General features: G+C 41.2%; 1 protein-coding gene across 1 annotated transcript in view; it reads right to left on the bottom strand.

Moving 5' to 3' along the window:
- Nucleotides 1-22160, bottom strand: part of OBSCN (obscurin, cytoskeletal calmodulin and titin-interacting RhoGEF) — a 300816-nt gene that overhangs the window by 39434 nt on the left and 239222 nt on the right. The window contains exons 91-98 of the mRNA XM_077808766.1: nucleotides 18235-19504; nucleotides 11115-11391; nucleotides 8662-8794; nucleotides 4324-4460; nucleotides 3858-3970; nucleotides 2550-2718; nucleotides 2087-2168; nucleotides 147-347 (exon numbers count right to left, since the gene is read on the bottom strand). Of these exons, the coding sequence (XP_077664892.1) occupies nucleotides 147-347; nucleotides 2087-2168; nucleotides 2550-2718; nucleotides 3858-3970; nucleotides 4324-4460; nucleotides 8662-8794; nucleotides 11115-11391; nucleotides 18235-19504 (2382 nt within the window). The remainder of the gene's footprint in view (nucleotides 1-146; nucleotides 348-2086; nucleotides 2169-2549; nucleotides 2719-3857; nucleotides 3971-4323; nucleotides 4461-8661; nucleotides 8795-11114; nucleotides 11392-18234; nucleotides 19505-22160) is intronic.

The following is a 22160-nucleotide window of genomic DNA, read 5'->3' on the forward strand; positions in this document are numbered from 1 at the left end:
TACAATCTTTGATATGTTTATGTTGTACAAATGTGTACTTTTATCTCAGGTGAAAAATATAAATGCTTATATTTATATTGACATGGGTTTCCCTTAACTGGCACTTCCCAGCATTATCTGAGAAAAAGAAGGGAAGAAAAGGATACAACTCCAAAATCAAAACCAAGGTTTTCCTTGTTTCAAACTCATCCAGCAGCTGGGTGATTTTATCATGGGAGAGAGTGGCTAGGATGTCCCTCTCTTGATAGGACTGGGTTCTTGTTTTGCTTCGCAGAGGTATGAACTTGGCAGCACAGGATACTCTGTTCCCTTTGTGCACAACCCGTTTCACAAAGCTGAAAGAGCCCCTGTAAATAATCAAAAAATATACCACATTGAGGTTTTGCCCTGCATCCCCTTGCATGTCAGATTCACAATGCTTGCGTTCATTGTTTACCCCCATGCAATCCTCTCTCAAAACCTTCCCTCCACATTCACCTTAAACTCAGTCTAATGTAACGATCTGACTTTATTGTATGTGAGATCATGTCTCCCTCTGTTGACTGGCCCCCCAAAACTGAACAGCCTGCTATTCACTGCCAGTTAACACTTACACCTTTAGCTCCAGTGTTAGGGGCGTGTGCTGAAGGCCCGAGGTTCACTCTTGGTGGACAGACAACATGGTGTCTGTATGTACACATTCATGGGTCTGTCACACCAAGATAATGCCAAAATAACGTATCTGGGGCAAAATTCTCCTCTCCATTACATCTGTACAGCCTCACTGAACTCAACAGGGTTGCACAAGCGTCAAAGCAAGTCCATGGAATTGCACGGGGTGTGACCAAAGGCAGAATTTGCTCTATCAATGCTGTTTTCTCTACACGGTAATACTTCACCCAACTTTGGGGTACACCCTGAGATGGTTTTATCGTCCCTTCCATCCTTTATTAAAAATCTCAGGGAACACCCTGCACACATGGAGCAGGGATGACCATCCCATCAACTCCTGTGCTTTAGACATGTCAAAACTTGACAAAACTGGGCACAGTTCTGCCCTCGGTTACTTAGGTATGAATACCATTGACTTCAATGTGTTTAAGTGAAATCCAATCAAGTTGCAGGCATAGAAATGAAGGAAAAATGCAGACCAGTGCAATTATACTGCACTTGCGGAAACCACTGAGATCCCACAATACCAAAGACATGGAGTGAACTCCTGACTCCACTGAAGTCAATGGGAGTTTTGTCATTGACTTCATTGAGACTAGGATGTCAGCCATGGTTTTTACCATACTAACTACTATAGTGCAAAGTGGACAAAAAGAAAAGGTGGATCAAATTAAGTCCTGGGATAAGTGGGCTCAGCAACAAAGAAAGTCAACGAGAGCTCTGCCCACTTGTGCCAAACCTGAATGCAGCCTGGATGCTTAACTAAAAATAGGAATGAATAAAAGAAGATGTGAACAACAACATAGTGATAGCCTAGGGTGATGCGCAGAATGGGTCCGCACGTGTTTGGGAAGGCCTGCACCATTCACTCATGCCTCCTCTCAGAAGTTAGGTGGTCATCCCAGACTCGGGTTTCATAGCTCCTCACACCATTGTGTATTCTGCTTTGTTTCTCCCATTAGCTGCATTATATGAATTTTCCTGTGAGTAGAAGGGAAACACCTTCCCTGTCACAAGACTGGGATTAATACTGCTTCATGAACTGGCTACCACATTGCCCCCTCTTCCTTTGAAGAAAAACTGTCCCTGCTCCCCTTTCCACTGGGACTCCATGGGGAGTGAGATACCCAGGCTGCTCCTAATCTGGTACACTTCCACTGCAATGCAATGTGTCCTCCCTTTTTATTGCATATGCCCTCAAATGTCCATGTCTTGGAGACCCTCCTCCTGGTCAAGTGAGGGATACAACTTCTTCAGGAGTGCAGTAGTCCTGGTTCCATGCTCTGGCCAGAGAGCCGGGATAGAAGCTCCCTTCCTTAGAGTTTGGGGAGCATGCCGACTCTCGATCAGTAGTTCTCTTCATATTAAAAGAGATCAGACAGGCACTTATACATTCCCCTGAAAGGACATTTTAAAAGTGAAAAATCACACTTACCTTCCTATCTCCTGCTTCACCTCATAGAAGGAATGGAGTTTCCTTCGGGTGCTCTGTTTCTTTGTCACTTGGTCTTTCTTAGCTTTGGTAACCAAAGAAAAAGTTTGTAATAGTGTTCAGACAACACGGCCATGGCACAACATGCAAAACTATCATGCTGACAATGTTCTGCGGGAAATAATACGATCCATTTTCTAAGCTTCTGTTTAGAATTAGGCACAGAGGGCTATTGAAGGTTTTTGGCACCATACACAGGGGCCCAGATTCTCAGCCGGTGTAGATAGCATATCTAGACAATATACCACCAACCAAGCCCTAGAGTGGCTCCAGCTAGCAAGGTGCTAATAACCCTGGAATATGCTTCCAGAAGCCTAAGCGTTAGACACGAATCAGTGCACCACAATTCTGGATGTGGCTAATGGTCATGGGGAGCCAATATAGCAAACCTAAGAAATGAAGTTACCCTCATGTACAACAAGCTCTGCTTTGCACAAGACCTCCCCTCCTGCATTTTTGGCAATGCAGGTATAGACGCCACCATCTTCTGAGGCAACATCTTCCAGGATCAAAGAGTATGTTGTGCCTTCTTTCACTTGATGGATCCTGTTGCTGTCAGTCAACAAGGAATTATCCTGGAAGAATGAGACACTACTTCAGTATTAAAGTGCCAGGGTGAAATAGGTCCTGGTACACTGCAAGGATTTAGATCAGTGATATTCAGACCTCAGTGGTTCAGGAGCCAAATTAGCGATCAACATTAGCCAAAACAGCCATACTAGTGTGAATTCATTGTTTCATTTACTCTCTCTCGATATTATTCTCACAGCAAATAAGTTAATAATTTAGTGCAAGTTGATAAATTAATTGGTTAATAACATAGTAAAAGCATCCTTATTGGTCAATAACTTAGACTGGTTATAATTAAATCACACAGCTTTTTAATATCATGTGCTGCAAAGAGCCGCAGGAAACGCATTACAGAGCCATTTGGGACTCGCGAGCCTTAGTCTGAGTATCCCTGATTTAGGTAGAACAACAGTAGCTAAAATGGAGATCTACTGTGCACTTAGAATATAGAAGTTGCTTATATTTCAGAGAAAATTTTCTATGCCCTGGTACTGATGTTCTGTTTTCAATAGCAACTTGGACAGAGTAAACCCAGTGCAGATAAAATAAGAATGAACTCAAACCTTTGCCTAAAAATCTAAATCTGAAGCCTTTTTTTTTTAAATTCCCAACTTCTCAGTTTTAGCCAAGACCAAAAGCAGAAATACCACAAAAAAGTGGAGCTCTCAGTATTTTCCATTCATGACTAAGTAGTAATGGAAGTCTCATAATACAAGCTTTTTGTGTGAGATTTCCAGCTCAATTTCAAGACCAAAGAAGTCTGAATAAGCAGGGGTTTAGTGGTTAGAGTAGAGGGTTAGGAATCGAGACTCCTAGGTTCTATTTCTTATTCTGACACTAGCTTCCTTTACTCCCTTGGTCTGACCCAGTCTGGCAATTCCTACATTCCTATATTTGCATTATTCTTTAATTGACTTAACAATCAGAAGTTTTAACCTTGGAGGTTCATCACTTCTTTGCCGGCAAATAAGACCAGCCATTCTCGTCCCAACAATAAATACAGGAGGCTATTTGAGCCTATTATGGCTGAGAAAAAAGTCCCCTATGGCCAACTGTTTTCTAATTTCTCCGTTATTTGTTAATTTCGCCACATCCCATTCTTTTCTGTTGCACTCATCCACTATGGGAAACATCTTCTACCTACCTTATACCATGCAATAGTAGGCGGGGGATTTCCTTCAATAACTGCATGAAATTTGGCAAGCTCCCCAGTCTGAACCTGCACATCCTCAATGGTCACTTGCATATATGGAGGGCCTGGGGAGACAAAAAGGTTTACATTGCTTAAAAGAGAGTTCAGTTTTGTTAGAATCAAGCTGGGGCTCAACGAATGGGAGTTTTGGTTACATTTTGTGAGATGCTCAAAGTATTACGAACCCAAGATGCCTCAAAAGTCATGTGAGTGGCTTAAAAACCATGAGATTTTAAAGATAATACATCTGCACTTCTTTTTATTGGCTTTTGACCCTTTGGGCTTCACATTTTCAAGCTCACCTGAGCTAGAGCTTTAAGAAAACCACCAAACATTGTGATAAATTTGCAACCATTGGCAAAATAATGAGACAACCATGGGAACTGAGACAGAAGGGTAAAACGATGCAATTTCTTACTTGCTGTGCTCTTCTCCTCTGTTTTATAAACGCAGGTTCTTTCTGTGGTCTCAATATAAATTTGACTCTGGACATCCCAGACCACGTCTGCCCCTTCTCTTCTACACCAGTCTGCTCCTTCTGTGACTGCTGATGTTCTTTTCACATAAACCAAGAGGCAGAGTCATTACTCAGACATCCTTCACCTCAGACAATAATAAGTAGGATCTACAAAGCAACTTAAACAGACCAGGCCACAGCATCCTCAGATGCCTCCCACTCACTAACTCACTGCTCATAATGAAATCTTAAAAGACATCCCCACCAGCTGGAGTATAGAATAATAGTAATTATAGCCAAGTGGTGCTACTATTATTCACTGATCATGGACATTTTAGGATATAAATTATGGCAGAGAAAAACCCTGCTTTGTTGTGTCCTTGGCATAAACAACCAGCTACAACATAAATGTGTTTGGAAACTCTAGCTGCTCTGTACTCCTGCAACGTGCATTCATGTCTCCAAAAACAAGCAATGAATTTCACACACGAAACAGAAGGGATAATACAGACGTTTAGGATTATATCCTGCCATTGTTCTGGGTGTTTAACTACCAGTAAGTTCAATATTTACTTAAAACCGATTACAGGATAGTTTTGATTTGGGGACTTAATTACTCTCCATGTAGTGTACCTCTCAACTCTCCTCTGTCTTGTTGACATATGACAAACATGCACGACACTTTAAAGATAATGCTAAACCCCAGTAACAGTAATGGGGGATTTGATTATTAGAAATATCTATACTATCTAGTTGGGTTTGTGATGACCAGGAGAACCGCATGGTAAATTGCCTGTTTGGTGTGAAGACTGAGGACCTCTCAAGACATCTGGATGGACTTATGTGCAGTGCTGGGGCAGAGCCAGTGGTTGTGGTACATGTAGGTACCAATGACAAAGGGAAAGATAGGAGGAGAGGACTTGGAGGCCAAATTTAGGCTGTTTCCTGCAGCTCCCATTGGCCAGGAACGGCGAACCACGGCCACTGGGAGCTGCAGGGGGCCGTGCCTGCACACGATCAGCAAAAACAAAATGTCTCGCAGCCCGCCAGCGGATTACCCTGATGGGCTGCATGCCAAAGGTTGACGACCCCTGCTCTATAGCCTACTAAAGAGGAGAGGATAGACGTTAAGAAAGTACAGGTAGGAACTGAAGAGAAAGTCAAACAAAAAGAGTCCCATTCAATTACATTGCACGAAGGCAGATAACTAAATATTGACAAATTTTATAAGTGCTTGTTTACAAATGCTAGATGTTTAAATACTAAGATGGATGAACTTGAATGCCTCATATTAAATGAAGATATTGGTATAACACGTATCACATAAGTTTGGTGAAACTAAGATAATCAATGGAACACAATAATACCAGGGTGCAAAATACATAGGAATGGTAGGATTGGTCACACTGGTGGGGAAGTGGCCCTATACATAAAAGAAAACAGAGTCAAATATAGGAAAAATCTTAAATGAATTAAACTGTACCACAGAACCTCTATGGATACAAATTCCATGCTTGAATAATTACAGCATGTCCATACGCATATACTACTGACCACCTGACCAGGATGATGACAGTGATTGTGAAATGCTCAGGAAGATTAAGGAAGCTACAAAAACAGAAAACCCAGTAATAATGGGAGATTTGAATTACCCCCATATCGTCTATACATGTCACCTCAGGAAGGATGCAGAGATAAAAATTTTAGAAACCATTAATGATTGCTTCGTGGAGCAGCTAGACCTGGAACCCACAGGGGAGAGGCAATTCTTGAATCAGTCTTAAGTGGTGCACAGGATCTGATCCAAGAGGTGAATATACCTGAATCGCTCAGTAATATCAACCATAATGTAATTAAATTTAACATCCTTGCAGGGAAAAAAATACCAAAGAAACCCACCACAGCCGTATTTAACTTCAAAAAGGGGAACTACACAAAAATGAGGAAGCTAGTAAAATAGAAACTAAAAGGAACAGTCATGAGGGAAATGCCTGAAAGATGCATGTAAACTGTTTTAAAACACTACGATAGAGGCTCAAACTATATGTATACCCAAAATGGAAAAAAAAAAAAAAAAAGTCAGAGGATCAAAAAAAATGACACTGGGTCTAACCAAGAGAGTAAAAGAGGTGGTTAGAGGCAAAAAGGCATCCTTTAATAACTGGAAGTCAAATCCGACTGAGAAAAATAGAAAGGCACATAAACTCTTGCAAGTATAAACACATAATTAGGCAGGCCAAAAAAAGAATTTGAAGAACAACTAGCAAAAGACACACAAACGAACAGCAATTTTTTAAAGTACATCAGAAGCAGGAAGCCTGCCAAACAATCACTGGGGCCACTGGATAACTGAGGTGCTAAAAAGCACTTGAGGAAGATAAGGCTGTTGCAGAGAAGCTAAATGATTTTTTTGTGTGAGTCTTCACTGCAGAGGATATGAGGAAGATTCCCACATCTGAGCCATTCTTTTTAGGTGATAAATCTGAGGAACTGTCCCACACGGAGGTATCAATAGAGGAGGTTTTGGAACAAATTGATATATTAAACAGTAATAAATCACAAGGACCAGATGGTATTCACCCAAGAGTTCTGAAGGAATTCAGATATGAAATTGCAGAGCTACTAACTGTGTTTTGTAACCTATGCTTAAACCAGACTCTGTACCGGAGGACTACAGGATAGCTAATGTACTTCTTATTTTAAAAAAAAGACTCCAGAGGTGATCCTAGCATGCCGGTAAACCTAACTTCAGTACTAGGCAAATTGGTTGAAATTATAGTAAAGAACAAAATTATCACACATATATGAATACTGTATGTTGGAGAAGAGTCAACATGGCTTTTGTAAAAGGAAATCATGCCTCATCAATCTATTACAATTCTTTCAGGGAATCAACAAACGTGGACAAGGGTCATCCAGTAGACATCGTGTACATGGACTTTCAGAAACCCTTTGACAAGGTCCCTCACCAAAGGCTCATAAGCAAAGTAAACAGTCATGGTATAAGAGGGAAGGTTCTCTCATGGATCAGTAACTGGTTAGAAGACAGCAAACAAAGGGTAGGAATAGATGGTCAGTTTTCAGAATTGAGAGAGGCAAATAGTGGTGTCCCCCAGGGGTCTGTACTGGGACTCATACTGTTCAACATATTAATAAATGGAAAAGGGGGTGAACAGCGAGGTGGCAAAATTTGCAGATGATACAAAATTACTCAAGATAGTTAAGTCCAAAGCTGATTGTGAAGAGTTACAAAGGGAGCTCACTAAACTGGGTCACTGGGCAACAAAATGGCTGGTGAAATTCAATGTTTGTAAGTGAAAAGTAATGCACATTGGAAAACATCATCCCAACTATACATACAAAATAACGAGTTCTGAATTAGCTGTAACCCCTCAAAAAAGAGGGCATGAAGTCAACAAGCTAACAGAATCTTGGCAACTATTAGAAAAGGGATAGATTATAAAATAGAAAACATTGTAATACGCCTCTGTATAAATCCATAGTACAGCCACACCTTGAATACTGCGTGCAGCTCTGGTCGCCCCATCTTGAAAAAGATCTATTAGAATTGGAGACGGTACAGAGAAGGGCAACAAAAATGATTACAGGTAAGGAACAACTTCCAGATGAGGAGAGATTAAAAGGACTGGGATTGTTTAGTTTAGAAAAGAGATCGGGGGAGGGGGAGATAGGACAGAGGTCTATAAAATCATGAATGATGTGGAGACAGTGAATGAGGACACGTAATTTACTCCTTCACATAACACATGAACCAGGGTTCACCTGATGAAATCAATAGGCTGCAGTTTTAAAACAAACAAGTAACTACTTCACACGATGCACAATCAACCTGCGGAACTTGTTGCCCGGGGATGTTGTGGAGGCCAAAAGTATAACTGGGTTCAAAAAAGAATGAGAGAAGTTCAAGGAGGATAGGTCCATCAATGGCTATTAGCAGAGATGGTCAGGGATGCAACCCCCATGATCTGGGTGTCCCTCCACCTGGGACTGCCAGAAACTGGGACTGAATGACTGGGGGTGGATCACGCAATAATTTCCCTGTTCTGTTCATTGCCTGTGAAGCATCTGACACCGGCCACTGTTGGAAGACAGGATACTGGGCTAGATGGACCATTGATCTGACCCAGTATGGCTGTTCTCATGTTAAATCTACTCAGGTCACTTCAAGCTACCAGCTACAACATTCAAGAGAACTGGATTGTAGGGCAGCTTTTTCAAGGACAAAGACACATTCAGAATTCCATTCAACACTTTGAGCGTCATGATGTTTATGCTTACCTGGTAATGGGAATAGTGCGTTCCTGACCTCCTGCAGCTCCAGCAGTTGTCTCTTTTTGGGAAGTGGTTGGGCTTGACTTTGTTTCACTCAGTTTCTCATCCGGAATTTTCCCAGTGCTGTCTCGCACTTCACCTGAGAGTGAAAACAGGACCTGTTAGACTAGTTACATAGGACAACATGGCTGAAAACAAGGGCTGAGATCAATTTCTGCTCTGAGTTCCAGCAGAACATCCCATCAGACTTCAGTGGGGTTCAATCACTGTAACTAAGAGGAGAATTTGGCCCTTTTCAGAGGATTATGTGAAACAAAGTGTTCTCAGTGAAATAAAAATCATCGATGTTAGAATATGGCTGACTGGGCAAAAGCATCAGGATTTTTGTTGTGAGGAAACACCCAGGCATGAATAGGAAAAGTACAAAGAAAATTTAAATAGAAATGAAAAAAACCCCAGCATGTGTGAAGCAAACAAGTTGATCAATTACATACATTCAAGGAAAATAGTTGGCTGAGTGTCCTCCAGCTTGCAGATTGAATGAAAATGACAAATTTTGGCTCTGTTGATAAATTTCAGTGCTTCCATTATTAGGGTACACCAACAATTACTGGACTGATTGTCAACTCACACTGGTGTAAATCAGAAGTAGCTCCAGTGAAGTCAATAGGGTTATACTAATGTAAAACCAGTGCAAGGGAGATAAAAATCAGGCCCTAATATGTGCTACTACTGTAAAGACGGTCTAGTTGTGCCATCACACCTTTTACACTGTTATAACTCCCTTGACTTCAATGGACGTTCTCCTCACTTACACAGCTATGAGTGGGACCAGAATCAGGTCCAGAATCTCTTTTCCAGAAATATTACGAAATGAAAAGATGGGTGGGTTCTTTAACCAAGCTGTTTCCTCCAGAATGGGCTTGATGTTCTATTCCAGCAAGAACTAATCACCTTGTGATACATACCATCAGGGTTACCTATAAGGGTGAAGAATGCCATTTCCTGTGCAATGTAAGCATGCAAAGTGCAGAGGAAGAGAAGCATTGTCATTCTTTGGTAGGATGGTTGGGAGATCATTAGTGATGGCTTGTATTGGAAAGAGAAGTGACTCTTCCTAGTAAGCTAATTGGGCAGCTTTACTAGAGAGCACTGTTATATAATGGCATCCAACAAAAGACCACAGTTCACCGATGAGTAAGATCTTCATTCAATGATTTCTTACTGACAGTGCTATTGAAATATTTGCCTTCTTGTTCTTATTCAAAAGCAGGTGATCAAAGGGACACATGTCAACATAATAAGCCTCTGTTTTTAAAAAACACATACCCATGTTAATAACGTCTTAAGTCATTGAAAATGAAAGAACTTTAAAAATACTTAAATTTACTTTTTCACCTTTGTATGCCGCTGGTTTCCTTTTTTCCACTTCTCTGAGCTACTGTCAAGGAACTAAACTATTCTGTTTCACTTTCTGCTTACAGTCATTTTCTGGTTCTCCTACACTGGCAGAATGCTACTGTTTTGGGTTTCCAACACTGCAGCGGAAAGACTTTGAATAAATAGCACCCAAACTTTTTCATGTAATTTATTTTGTTTGAATCCATGAAATGTTTGCATGCTCATTATGTTGTGTAACAAAATATTTTTTTAACAAAATCTAGATTTGGGGGCCGAAAGGTACTAGACAGTGTCCCTTTAAAACCATACTGGATTAAGAACAATTATTTGACTTGACACAAAATGACAATGGGCTAGACAAAACGGTTCTCTAGTTATTATGGCAGCTAGTAAAGATGAAGAATGAAAGGGCTGTAGTATTTACCAGGCTCTTTACAAGATTTAAGAAGTGAAATGTATTTCCCATTTTTTAAAAATAACATACAGTAACACAAATATGAAAGCTTTTGTTCTCTTTGCAAGACATAAATTGACTCTAGTTACACAGAGCATTATTTTTACTCCTGAAAAAAAATGTTCCAAATTCTATTAAGGCTACAATGTTAATCGAATGCAAATGAATCCTTAATACCCTTATAGCCTAAAAAGTCTGCAGCACTTAGCCAAGGAATGTCAAGTAGAAAGGCCTGAATCACCATGTTGTTTATGACATGCAGTAAACATAAACAAACAACATATTCAGGGTCTAAAATTCAAGATGACCCCATGCTAAAATCCCAGACATGGAACCATCCCCCATCCATGAACTTTGGAGACATTCAAAGTCCAAACTCAGCTTCAGATCCAAATTTGCCAGTGCCCCCCATTTACATCAGGAGCCCTGGTATTATTTACATCATGATACCCCCACAATTTGTGGTGTCTGAATTGCGTGTCTTGGACCCATCTCTGTTTAGAACACAAAGAAATACAGAATTGAGAAGAGCTTCATTTTTTGGTCTTGGCAACATTTGTGTCTAACATCCACGTGACATTTCCCAAACTCAACCCAAACCTACCATGACCTCCAGCACTTTGGGTTTGCGTGCTGACTTCATGAACTATCACAGGATGTCTATTTTCTGTATCTGAAGCTGTGGACTCAAGAACGCCAAAGCCACCAGCCTTTCCTCTCATACTTGGAGGAAGAGTCACATGCACTGATGTGGAATCCACGAGTTTCTTCAGGGCTATCCTTATCTCCTTGTCTGCACGTTCAAGCGAGGCCCGGACAGAATTCTCCAGCTCTGACTGTGGTGAGACCTCTCCTACAGACAAGAAGAATAGCTTTTCTCTCTTCAGAATAAAACAAAAAAGTTCAGTATTGATCGACCCACAATGTGATTTGGAGCAAACATTTGCATTCAAGTCTCTCCCCCCCCCACCTTCTGCAGTAGAGAATGTGCAAATGTTTATTTCCAGGAAAATGGAGTCTAGCTAGACTTCACAATGAATGTCCAGTAGACTCCGCTCATCCTGCTGCAAATGGCTTAACACACTACGTACACTCACATCTTCTCACCAGATGCGACGGAATTTAAGTGATACATAGTGGTGGAGGTGACCAAACTGGTGACTCAAGCTAGGGAGGATGAGTGAGAGGAAAACCACACAGTGCTAAGTTCATCAGATCAATAGAAGGAACCCTGGTTTGACCTCCTGTACTAACACGGTGTTTTATGCAACAAAACTCAAGTTATTGTTTTAAATGAAAGCTATACAACTGGTTTCTTGCATGGAGAGAAAGAAGGAGTGAATAGGTTACAGGATGACTTGTGCATTGAGAGAGGAGAGGAAGGAGAGAGGTAAGGGTATGTGTCAATGTCATTACTCCATCACACTAAGAGGGGCATGGCTGGGGGAGCATGTGGAACTGTCCCCAATACAATATTTTGATTATTTCTTAGCTTGTGATATCATATTTTATGTTACCATTTGCCTCAGGGAAACCTGAGAGGAGCAGTGGGCTTTGCACTAAGGGACATCTGAGAGTTATTTTTAATTTATTTTTATTAGATATGTTTCTAAAGCAACATGCCTGTGCAACACACTGCAGGGGATGGGCAGTACCGAGGGGCAGCACAGGACTTAAGGGAGGCTCTGTGGGGGAGCAGTCCTTCAGAAGAAATGTAGAACCCAAGTCCCTCTGTTGCTGGTGGCTGGTCTACTAGATTATTTGCTGAATGGCAGCAGAGTACGGAGGAAGACATGGCGCCTGGCTCAAGGAGCTCACAGGCTAGAAAGATAGGCAGAAGGTAAAAATCTCCGAAAATAGCCAATATCTTTCTCACTCATTTAAACTGGCTCTCAAGCCCAAGGCTCAGTTTCTGAGCAACAGCTAAGTACATAGTAGAGTTTCCTTTCACAGTCACAGCACAATCAGTATCTAACTCAGTTTAAATCTATGAGATTGTATGGGTATGACATGCTGTACAAATGTTTCCAAGGCGTAAAAGAAGGGACAGGCTCCTCCACTCCCCAGGTATCTGCCAGAGGTCGGTCAACAAACCCAGGAGAAGGCTAGACACTGTGTCTGCAATTTGACCCCCATTTTGTAAGGCACACTAGCACGTCTCAAGTGTAAAATGAACAATGCAAACCAAATGATAATTTACTCCACGCTAAGGTTGCCTAACAGTCTTTATTAAAGCCAGGTTTCAGAGTAACAGCCGTGTTAGTCTGTATTTGCAAAAAGAAAAGGAGTACCTGTGGCACCTTAGAGACTAACAAATTTATTTGAGCATAAGCTTTCGTGAGCTGCAGCTCAGCTGTAGCTCACGAAAGCTTATGCTCAAATAAATTTGTTAGTCTCTAAGGTGCCACTAGTACTCCTTTTCTTTTTATTAGAGCCATTCATTTTCAGTTGCTCATCACTTTGTTATTCTAAATATACTTCCCACCTTTTAAAAAATTCTATTCCTATGAAACTGGTGCTCCTGTGAAAAAGAATAATTTACAGGCAGGCCAGGCACCAATCCTGATTGGTCACTACACAATGTAGACCCTACAGAGAATGATCTATAAATGACAGAAGGGCCAATCCTACTAGTCCACTGGAGTCAATGTGTAAGGACTGCTTTCAGGTCAGGGTGAGAGAAAGAGAGAGAGTGTGCTCATGCATGAAGTAGGAAATATGATTACTAGTTTTATCAGACCAGCAAATATTTTTACCAATAAATATGACTCCTGTGGAATGGAGAAAAAATTAACTGTGTTAAGAGCAAGATGATCATATCACCAGTATCAATAGCTCTTTACCGCTAATGGACTGTACCGAGTGTCCACCTCCATACAGAGTCCCCGCTGGAAAATGTCATTTTCTTCAGTCTATCTTTTCCTGTGAATTTCTCCTTGCTTCATTTACGGGGAATTCCAGGCTCAAAAATGGTTTTATTTCCCCCAACCCATGAATTCAATTGCTTTTAGTATTGCTCAGGAGTGCGGATGTGTTTTATTTCATATTCACAGAAGAAGAAACACTGCAGCTTTTGTTCTGATTCTGCTCCCTTCCCCTCTTACAGAAAATCATTAGGGCACATGAACTTTACACACAAACCTCAGGGAGAAAAAAGGCAGGTCCCACCTTGGCTCAGCCCTCTTTGACGGTGTCGCCTCTTAATTTCTTTTTAATTTTCTTCATGTGAGTATAGCGGTTATGAAAGGTGCTAGAGCTGAAGACCTGGAGACTGAAGCCCTCTGTTTATCCACAGGACAGTCAAGCTTCCCTCAATTGCATACCATACCACCCCACCTGTGTGCATTAACACTGATCTAGAAGCACCATTTCTGAGACTACCCACCAATTAGTGGAATGTTGGTTTCAGCACCCACCTGAAAGTGAACTGTTATGAAATGAGTGGAATATACTTAGTGGTGAACACTGTCCCTTTAGGAGAAAATTTACTCCGATTTAAGTAGGATTAATTTCACAAGGATAATTAAACATGATCAGACATAAACAATGGACACTGTAGACAAAATATACCCAATTCTTCAGCAGGACAAGCTTAAATCTTATTACTTCACTGCTGTGTTAGCTCAAGGGATAGCTTGAGTGTTGTCGCTAACGCAACTTCAATGCGCACCCAAAAGTGTCTAGCTCCTGTAAATGGTGCTTTACACTTAAGCTAACTGGCCTAAGATATTGGTTGAAACATGAGAGCTGCTGACTAGTAATGCAGTGGGAACTCATCACTCTGTGTTGCTAATACAAACACTGTGCAGCGTGAGTGTTCTGCAGTGTGACTGCTCTCACTTGAGCGAGGCTGACCCAAGAGAGTTCACTCTCGTGCACATAACCAGAGCTAACAATGCAGTGAAGACAAACTCTTAATGCACCTTCTATTTCCCGGTTGTAAAATCCTGAACTATTGATTGTAAACCTTAAACCTGATGTGTCCCTTTCAGTGCCCTGTACATTTAACCTGATAAGGAATGGCAGTAGCTCAAACATGTTGAAGTTCAAATTCAACTCAGAGAAGCCCCTGAGATGCTGACACAAAGTTCCCAAAAATTCTTCACTTCACAAAACAGGCTCTCTCACAATACTTCAGCACTTTTCCAACTCAAGTGCAGTAGCCCTGAAATACTTGAGTGCAGTTGGGGTCCCAACTAACTCCGACTTATGTTCATGGGCTCTCATTGACTTCAAGAGAGAGCCAGTTACCATGAAGAAACAAAAACACATAAGCAAGTGAGATCAATGATAGCTGATGCAAGACATTTATTGATATGAACTTGAGCATCTAATAACATCTTGACTTAGATTTATTTTAGTTTTTTGTCTCTCAAACAAACTGAAGTTTCCACCTTTTTCACACCCTTTTGCCTGGGGGAATTACAGTAAAACATTCTCTGTGTTAATTTTAATACAGTGTTATGTCTTCATCTACAGGAAATAAACCCCCACGCATATCCTTAGTTATCTACAAATTTTAAATCACTTACAAGCATACTTTTTAACCTCTAGGAAAATACTTTGAAAATAAACAAAAAGGACTTTTAATAATTTTTTCATTTTTTTAAAATAGAGTACCGTGATAGGATTTTTAATTCCTTTTTCACTTATATTTTTTGTTTAAATTTCCAAAGAAAATGTAAACAGATGTTATTTACTTTTGGTTGATCACCAGAAATATAAGTATTTCTTTGCTACAAGCATTTGAAATGCAACTCTACTTCATTAACAAAGTCATTACTAAGCAAAAACCAGGTCAAGAGAAAATTAATAACTCCACATTCCGTTGTATATCTTGACAGACCTAGATCTCTATTTTATTTCTGCTTAACGATGGCTACGGGCTAAATTCTTTTCACAGTTGCATCTGTGTAAATTTGACTTCAGTGGAGGTATTCTGGATTTACATCAGAGTAACTGAGATCAGAATATGGCCCAATAAAACAGAAATATTTTCAGTTCAAAAATATTTCCTCCCCTTGTATGTCTGTTACTCTCCAATGTACAGTAGTGTAATATTTCTCATAAGTGAAGAACTAATATATAGCCATTGTATAGCTTAAATATAAAAGATACAGTATAAACCAATGAGGTGTTATTGAAAAAATGATAGTACCATAAAAGAAGTTTTATTTCTTTCACCACCTGTAGTCACTGAGAAATTTTAAAACTTCAAAAATGCAGTGCACGTCTGTATACAAAATATATCCTTTAGATACTGAAATGAAAAAGAACGTTAAATTACTGAATTAATTTTAGCCATCACATGTTCCAGGTTCAGCTCTTGAAACAAGAATTGTAATTTTTGTGAAGGCACCTTTTTAAAGTTAGCTGTACCTTTTCTAAGGCAGTGCCCTGCAGAACACTGGATCAAGTTTCATACATTATCTAGTTAGGTAACATCAAGACTGAAAACACTGGCATGTGATGTTCTAAGAGAAAACTCACTTAATCCTCTTTAAGATGATTAGCAAGCAAACTGTCTCTTAGCATTCTTGTAACATCCTGATCTGTACCATCCAGATAAAAATTATTGTGTTTTTTTAGCAACATTACCGTACGACTCAACTTACATAAGGTTTTGTTTCTTTTTCTCATATCTTCTGTCACATAGACAATGTCAGACACCCAGGGCCAATTCCTGGTCCTATTGGTATGTCTACACTGCATTTAGAAATTAGTGGCTGGCCCGTGACAGCTGACTCAGGTTTGTGGGGCTCAGGCTAAAGTGCTGTTTAACTGCGGTGTAGATATTCAGGCTCTGGCTGGAGACCAGGTTCTACAAGTCTGTGAGGTGTCTACAAGCCCGAACGTTTACACTGCAGTTAAACAGAGGCTTAGCCTGAACCCTGAGTCAGCTGGCACAAGCCAGGGGTGGGTTTCTAATTGCAGTGTAGACATATCCATTGAGAACAATGGCAAACTTTAACTGACATCAAGTGGGACAAGAACCTAGCTGTAAGGACTCAGTCTCATCAAGGGACTGAGCACCTTCTGAAAGTGCTATGCAACATCAATTTTCACTGAAGCTAGTGAGAGCTGAGGGTGCTCACCACCTCTCAGAGGCACTCAGCACCTTGCAGAATTATACCCTTACTGGATTAGCCATCATCATGCATTTGAGATCTCTCTGTCAAAGCTCTAGAGAAACACAACTGTCTATGATAAAGGGTGACCTCTACAACATAGCTAAACCAAAGTGGCTACAGTATAATGGTACATCTTGCACTGGGAGTGTATTCAAATGGCATAGTACACTAAAACCCCATAAACAAGTTATTTCTGGAAGAAGGTTTTAATTGTATTAGTACTCCTGCAATTTTAATATGGTTCATGGGTAAATTTTCGTTCGGAGATTAGGAAACTTTAACCACTAACGCACTGGTGGCGAAGCTTAACCATTAACATGTACAGGAGACCTAATTAACCATTCTACTCACATAGTAATTATTCATTTATGAAATAATTTATTTGTGGTTCTACACATGTTTTTAATCTGGATTGTAGATATTGTATTAGCCTGTCCATTCCTTTAATCAATACTCTTTTAAGTGTAGATAAAACAAACCTCTATCATAATTTAGGATGATTGATAGCGTTACTGAACTTGAATAAAGAATGCAGAACCATAGAAACCCATACGTCTTAAAGGATTAACAAGAAGTAGTTGATTAACAATGATGGCCTTTTTAATAAAGGTGGAACGTAGTTGTACCCAGACTGGGCTCTGTTGAAGTTAATGGGAGTTTTGCCATTGACTTTGGTAGGGTCAGAATTTCACCCAAAATGTTTCAGCAGTCTCTTAAGTCAGCAGTGTTGCCTAATAAGTGTAGTACCTTCTGTAGGTTTCACTCTCTGGAAAAATATAATAATAATTTAAACAGAGTACACAATCTGAAAGGTTTATGAACACATTTTTGGTAGAGCTAATTTGTCCCATCAGCATTTAGTAAAAGTAAAGCAGCGCAAACTATTTTGCTGGCTGTCTGGCATGTACAGTGACAGAAGATATGCTTAAATGAAACTACCCTCCCTTCTCTCGATGGCTGGAAGGTATTGCCAAGCTGAGATACCTTAAATGTCTCACCACTGAGTGACTTCTCAGTCTGAGAGCTGAAGTAATTTTTAAACTCTCGAAGAAAAATGTGTTTGCTTATTTATATTTTTGTCACAAATAAGAGAGGCAGGTCACCCTAAGTCTATTTGCCTCTCACTCTTTCTCTATGGAATGATATGCTTTCACCAGGATCAATTATAAACTGAACTGACAGAAGTGTTCCCTTTAAGACTGGAAAAGCTCTACATATCACGGTCTATATGTTTTCCTTAAGGCATTTTTCTTTTAGGTGTTTCCCTAGAATTCTCACCACTAATTTCACCCACCCTAGAAGGTTTTTGTTTGTTTATGTATTTTTTTATTTGATTTTAAGAATGCTGCTTGTATCTGCTCAGCTCTGGGAGGGGTCTTCCGTGCTGATGTGCAACATAACAGGCTCGCCGATAGTTCCATAGCTGAGGGTTCTTGTGGAAACTTCAGTTTTAAAGCTGGACTGTCCATTGTCCGCTGAGAGCTGAACTCCGGTACAGAAAGACGGTTTCACTTGGAAGGAAGGTCCAGGTGAGGCTGCTGGTTCTGCTGCACGCACACCAGGAGCGGCTGCTGCGGTGCATGTCTCACTCACATGGAAAGAAATGTTAGACGGACCCACGGACTGCACTCCTGTTACTCTGGATGCTGACATGAACATTCCTTCAGGACGGTGCTCCTTGAACTTGCTGAAAAAGCTTTGCCTTGGTTTAGGAACAACAGGTCTCCCGAGATTTAGCAACACAGGCTTCCCCACCGTCGGTTCATTAATTTCTGTCTGGAGCACAGAGATCTCACAGGGTTTGTCTTCTGTGTAGTTTTGATCATCACATCCATAGGTCTCACCTTCTTCAGGAAAGTAATCTTCAAGGTCTTCCAGAGTTAGCACTTTTCCATTGTGGGTCAGGATTTTGGGGTCTCGGTTGCCAATGTCATCTGTCTCTAGCTCCTCTGGCTCATCAGTTATAACAGTATCTTCCTCTGGAAGATCCTCATCTTGTACTGTATCAGGTACTCCCCCTTCAGCAGTCCAAGATGTATCTAACTCATCAGCTTCTTCCTTAACCCCTCGGCTCATCGGTGAAGGTGGAAGTTCAGGCTTGCCTGTATCAGCTGTCTCCAAGCTAAAGACAAAGGGTTCACCCACACAGGCAAGCAGTGGGGAAGTAGCTTCTGAAACATCGTCATTGCTTGCTTCCTGCATGCAGCTCTTTCCGTCAGTCCCACAGTCAATGAATGAACTACTTCCTAACTGTTCAGACCCACACTGAGAACTTATGTCTTCTTCACTGTTGACTGGAGCTCCTTCCTGGTCAGCTCCATATGCAAGGGTTGGGATGTCGACATCTGAAAGATTGTCTCTAGGCAGGGAAGACTTGGCCTGCTCCACTAATTTATTGTTGGAGTTGTTTGTGTTTGGGTCATCTTCAGAGGAACGCCTAGGTCTTGGGTCAGGCATAGTGAATGTCAATACTCCTGAGTCATCTTTTTCTGGCTTTGCTGGGGAAGCGCCTCTTTTCTTCGCAGGCTTGGGTGATTTTTTCACCTTAAATTCAATGATTTCCTCCACTTCGACCCATTTGGGTTTTTGTTCTTCCGCCTTGGTTTCTACGACAACAGGTCTAGCTGCCGCTCCTTGTCTGTCCTCTGGCTCTGTCACAAAGAATGTAGGGATGACAGTCTTCCGTGTGGCCTCCGGCTCATGCCTGTGTACAGGCTGCTTGACCTTTGTCACATAAACTGGCTCTGGGGTCAGCAGCTCTGATCTTGGAGAGCGGGAGAGAGAGTAACCTGAAGGAGGACGGGCGGGAGACATCTTTCGCTTTTGCCTTGGGGTCTTCACCACAGTTGTTATCGTTTCCTCTCTGATGACAAAAATGGTTGAAATGGAGTTTGCGTGAAGCCAAAAATCGTTCTGGGATCCACACTCCCTCAGCACATGCCCATTGTGGACAAAGCCACCCAGGTGGGGTTAGTTTTGTGAGCACTCAATTTTGTGAGCATTTAAGTTTCAGAGGGACACACACATACTCAACTCACTTTCAGAATCAGGTTTTCTGTCAAGAGAGCTCTGCACTGTCCCATCCAAATGGTTTCCAAATCCATTAACACTTGGAATGCACAGAAGCATGTTGGGTATGTCCAGCTAAGGAGCTCTCTTTTAGATGCCTGCTATATTGCATGCTGCTTCACTGACTATTATCAATGATTTTCTTAGAACAGGAACAGTGTTACTTTGCAGTCATATAGCAGTTTCATCCAAAGATCCCAAAGACAGTCAGGAGTTCAACCCATTCTCCCTGATCCAGTCTCCTTGGGTGAAATCCTGGAGCCAGTGAAGTCAATGACAAAAATCCCATTGACTTCAACGGGTCAGGAATTCACCTCTTATTTATAAACATATTCTCTCTTTTTGTAAGTTAAAATGAATGGTCACAAAGAAAGGGTTTGTTTACCTATCAATCAACAGCATGGACTACAGACCTGCATTTTCACACACACATAAAAGCAGTGTTAGAAGATCGTTAAGCACATGGGGAAAACCAAGAAAGGAAAGACAGCTGAAATATTTCCTGAAGAAGCTATTCATGCCAAGATATTAGTATTCCCTCTTGCTATAAGTGTGTGTGTGTGTGTACGTGTGTGTGCATTTATTTTTCTCTTTATTTTTACAGTAAAAATGATGATGGGCTAGCATTCTGCACGGAACCGGATCCTACCCTCAGTGTGAGTTTTACCTAAGAAGTACAGGATCAGGCCCATAATGCATGTTCACTATTTCTCAGAATAATTCTACTGGCTTTGCTGTGGGTACGGTGAGGTGCCCAGAACAACAGGGACTTCTGCACATTGAGGTCTACATTATCTGCACTTGGATACATACACACTGATGTCAATGGGATGCACCTATCCCAGGGCAGAATTTGACCTTAAACATGCTGCAGTACAGATTGGGATAAATGTCTCCTTCCCCAGACTTCGCAAACAAATAAGTCCTTTTCCCCTGACTTTTTCCTGTAGACATAACATTGAAAAAGCCATAATGAAAGTCACGTGTAAAAATGTACATTTCAAATAGCACAACAGCCTGGGTTTAAAGAGTCTCATCCCCAAATTTAGAGGTGGCTGCTCCAGGGGAAACAGAAGAGGCAAAGCCAAGTTTGTTTTTCACTGAGCTACAGCCTCCAGCATCAAGTGCAGAGCCAGAGGCCGAAACGGAAGCAACCGAAAGATCAATAAAGAGGACTGGACCCAGGAAGGAATTAGTATGAATTCATAGTTCCAGCCTCACTCCCCAGCTCCACATGGCAGTTCCATGCCTCAGTCTATAGCCCCAGCAAGATGGGCCTGCCATCCACAGAACATTCCTTGCACAGGAAATCCTCCTACCTCCTCCACCCTTCTCATAGGCTGTTCTGCACAGGGAGATGGGAAAGGATCAAGGACTCTTCACTAAGAGAACTTCTTCTGCTCTTGTTTGGCCAGGACGGGGACTTAAAGATTCAGAGATCTGATCTACTTCTCTCTTCTAGCATCACCCTATCACGATGTGATTCCAGCACCTCCTTCCATGAGAATGTGCCCTCTCCTTCCATGAGTATCACCCTCTCTTACTGAGTATATATTTCATTGCAGCATTAGCCTCTTCCATTGAGAATGTGCCTATCCCCGTACTTACACCTCTCACATTGAAATGATCTCACCCAACAGCACACTTTCCCACTGAGAGTCTCTCCCCCTAGCCTCAGCGCCACTACCTTCTCACCATGCCTAAAGCTATTTCTCATGTTGGGACTGCTTGCTTCCTGCTTCACTGCTGGAGAGTCTTTAAGGTCTACATTGTATGTGCATAACTCTCATCAATGCCAATCAAAGGTACGTGTGAAAATCTCTGGCAACCGAGTTGAGAATTAACCTTTATATACTTGCATTAGATATGGGTTTGAGCCTGAGCTGCAAAGTTAAGACCCACATATGACTACGCTCAAGGTTTGGGGGTTTGCACAGCCTGGATTTTGGTTCTGTTCCTTCTCAAATTTATGCATTAACTTGCTCCGTGTTGGTAAAGTTTGAACATTGCTATCCTCATAGATACATACTTAGGGCGTGACTCATCTCCCATTGAAGACTTTAGTAATAGTTGGGTCAAGCCCTCAGAGGTTTAAATCAGTACTCTCTGTAGAATTTACTTATCAGGACCTTAGTAATCAGTTTACTGAATGGCACTTTGTGTTTGCTGAATGATATTTAACAAAGTGTATGACTGCTGGAGAGAATTAGAAGACAATTTTAAAAAGAAAGAACTAGAACAAGATTGCTGACATCACCAGATGACTGAGAAGAAATCCAAAACAAAATGCTTTGTCCTTCTGTCTACTGATTTATTGCAGCAGAGGCTCATAAAGGTAAAAGCTTTAAACTTTAAACTGTTGCATGGCCTGACCCCGAGCAACCCCTGGAAGAGCAACAAGGACTCATTTTCCTGGGCTACTTCTGAATCTGTTCTCTAAAACTGTGTCT

The sequence above is a fragment of the Eretmochelys imbricata genome, chromosome 2 (genome assembly GCF_965152235.1).
Source record: "Eretmochelys imbricata isolate rEreImb1 chromosome 2, rEreImb1.hap1, whole genome shotgun sequence".
Classification (NCBI taxonomy): Eukaryota; Metazoa; Chordata; order Testudines; family Cheloniidae; genus Eretmochelys; species Eretmochelys imbricata.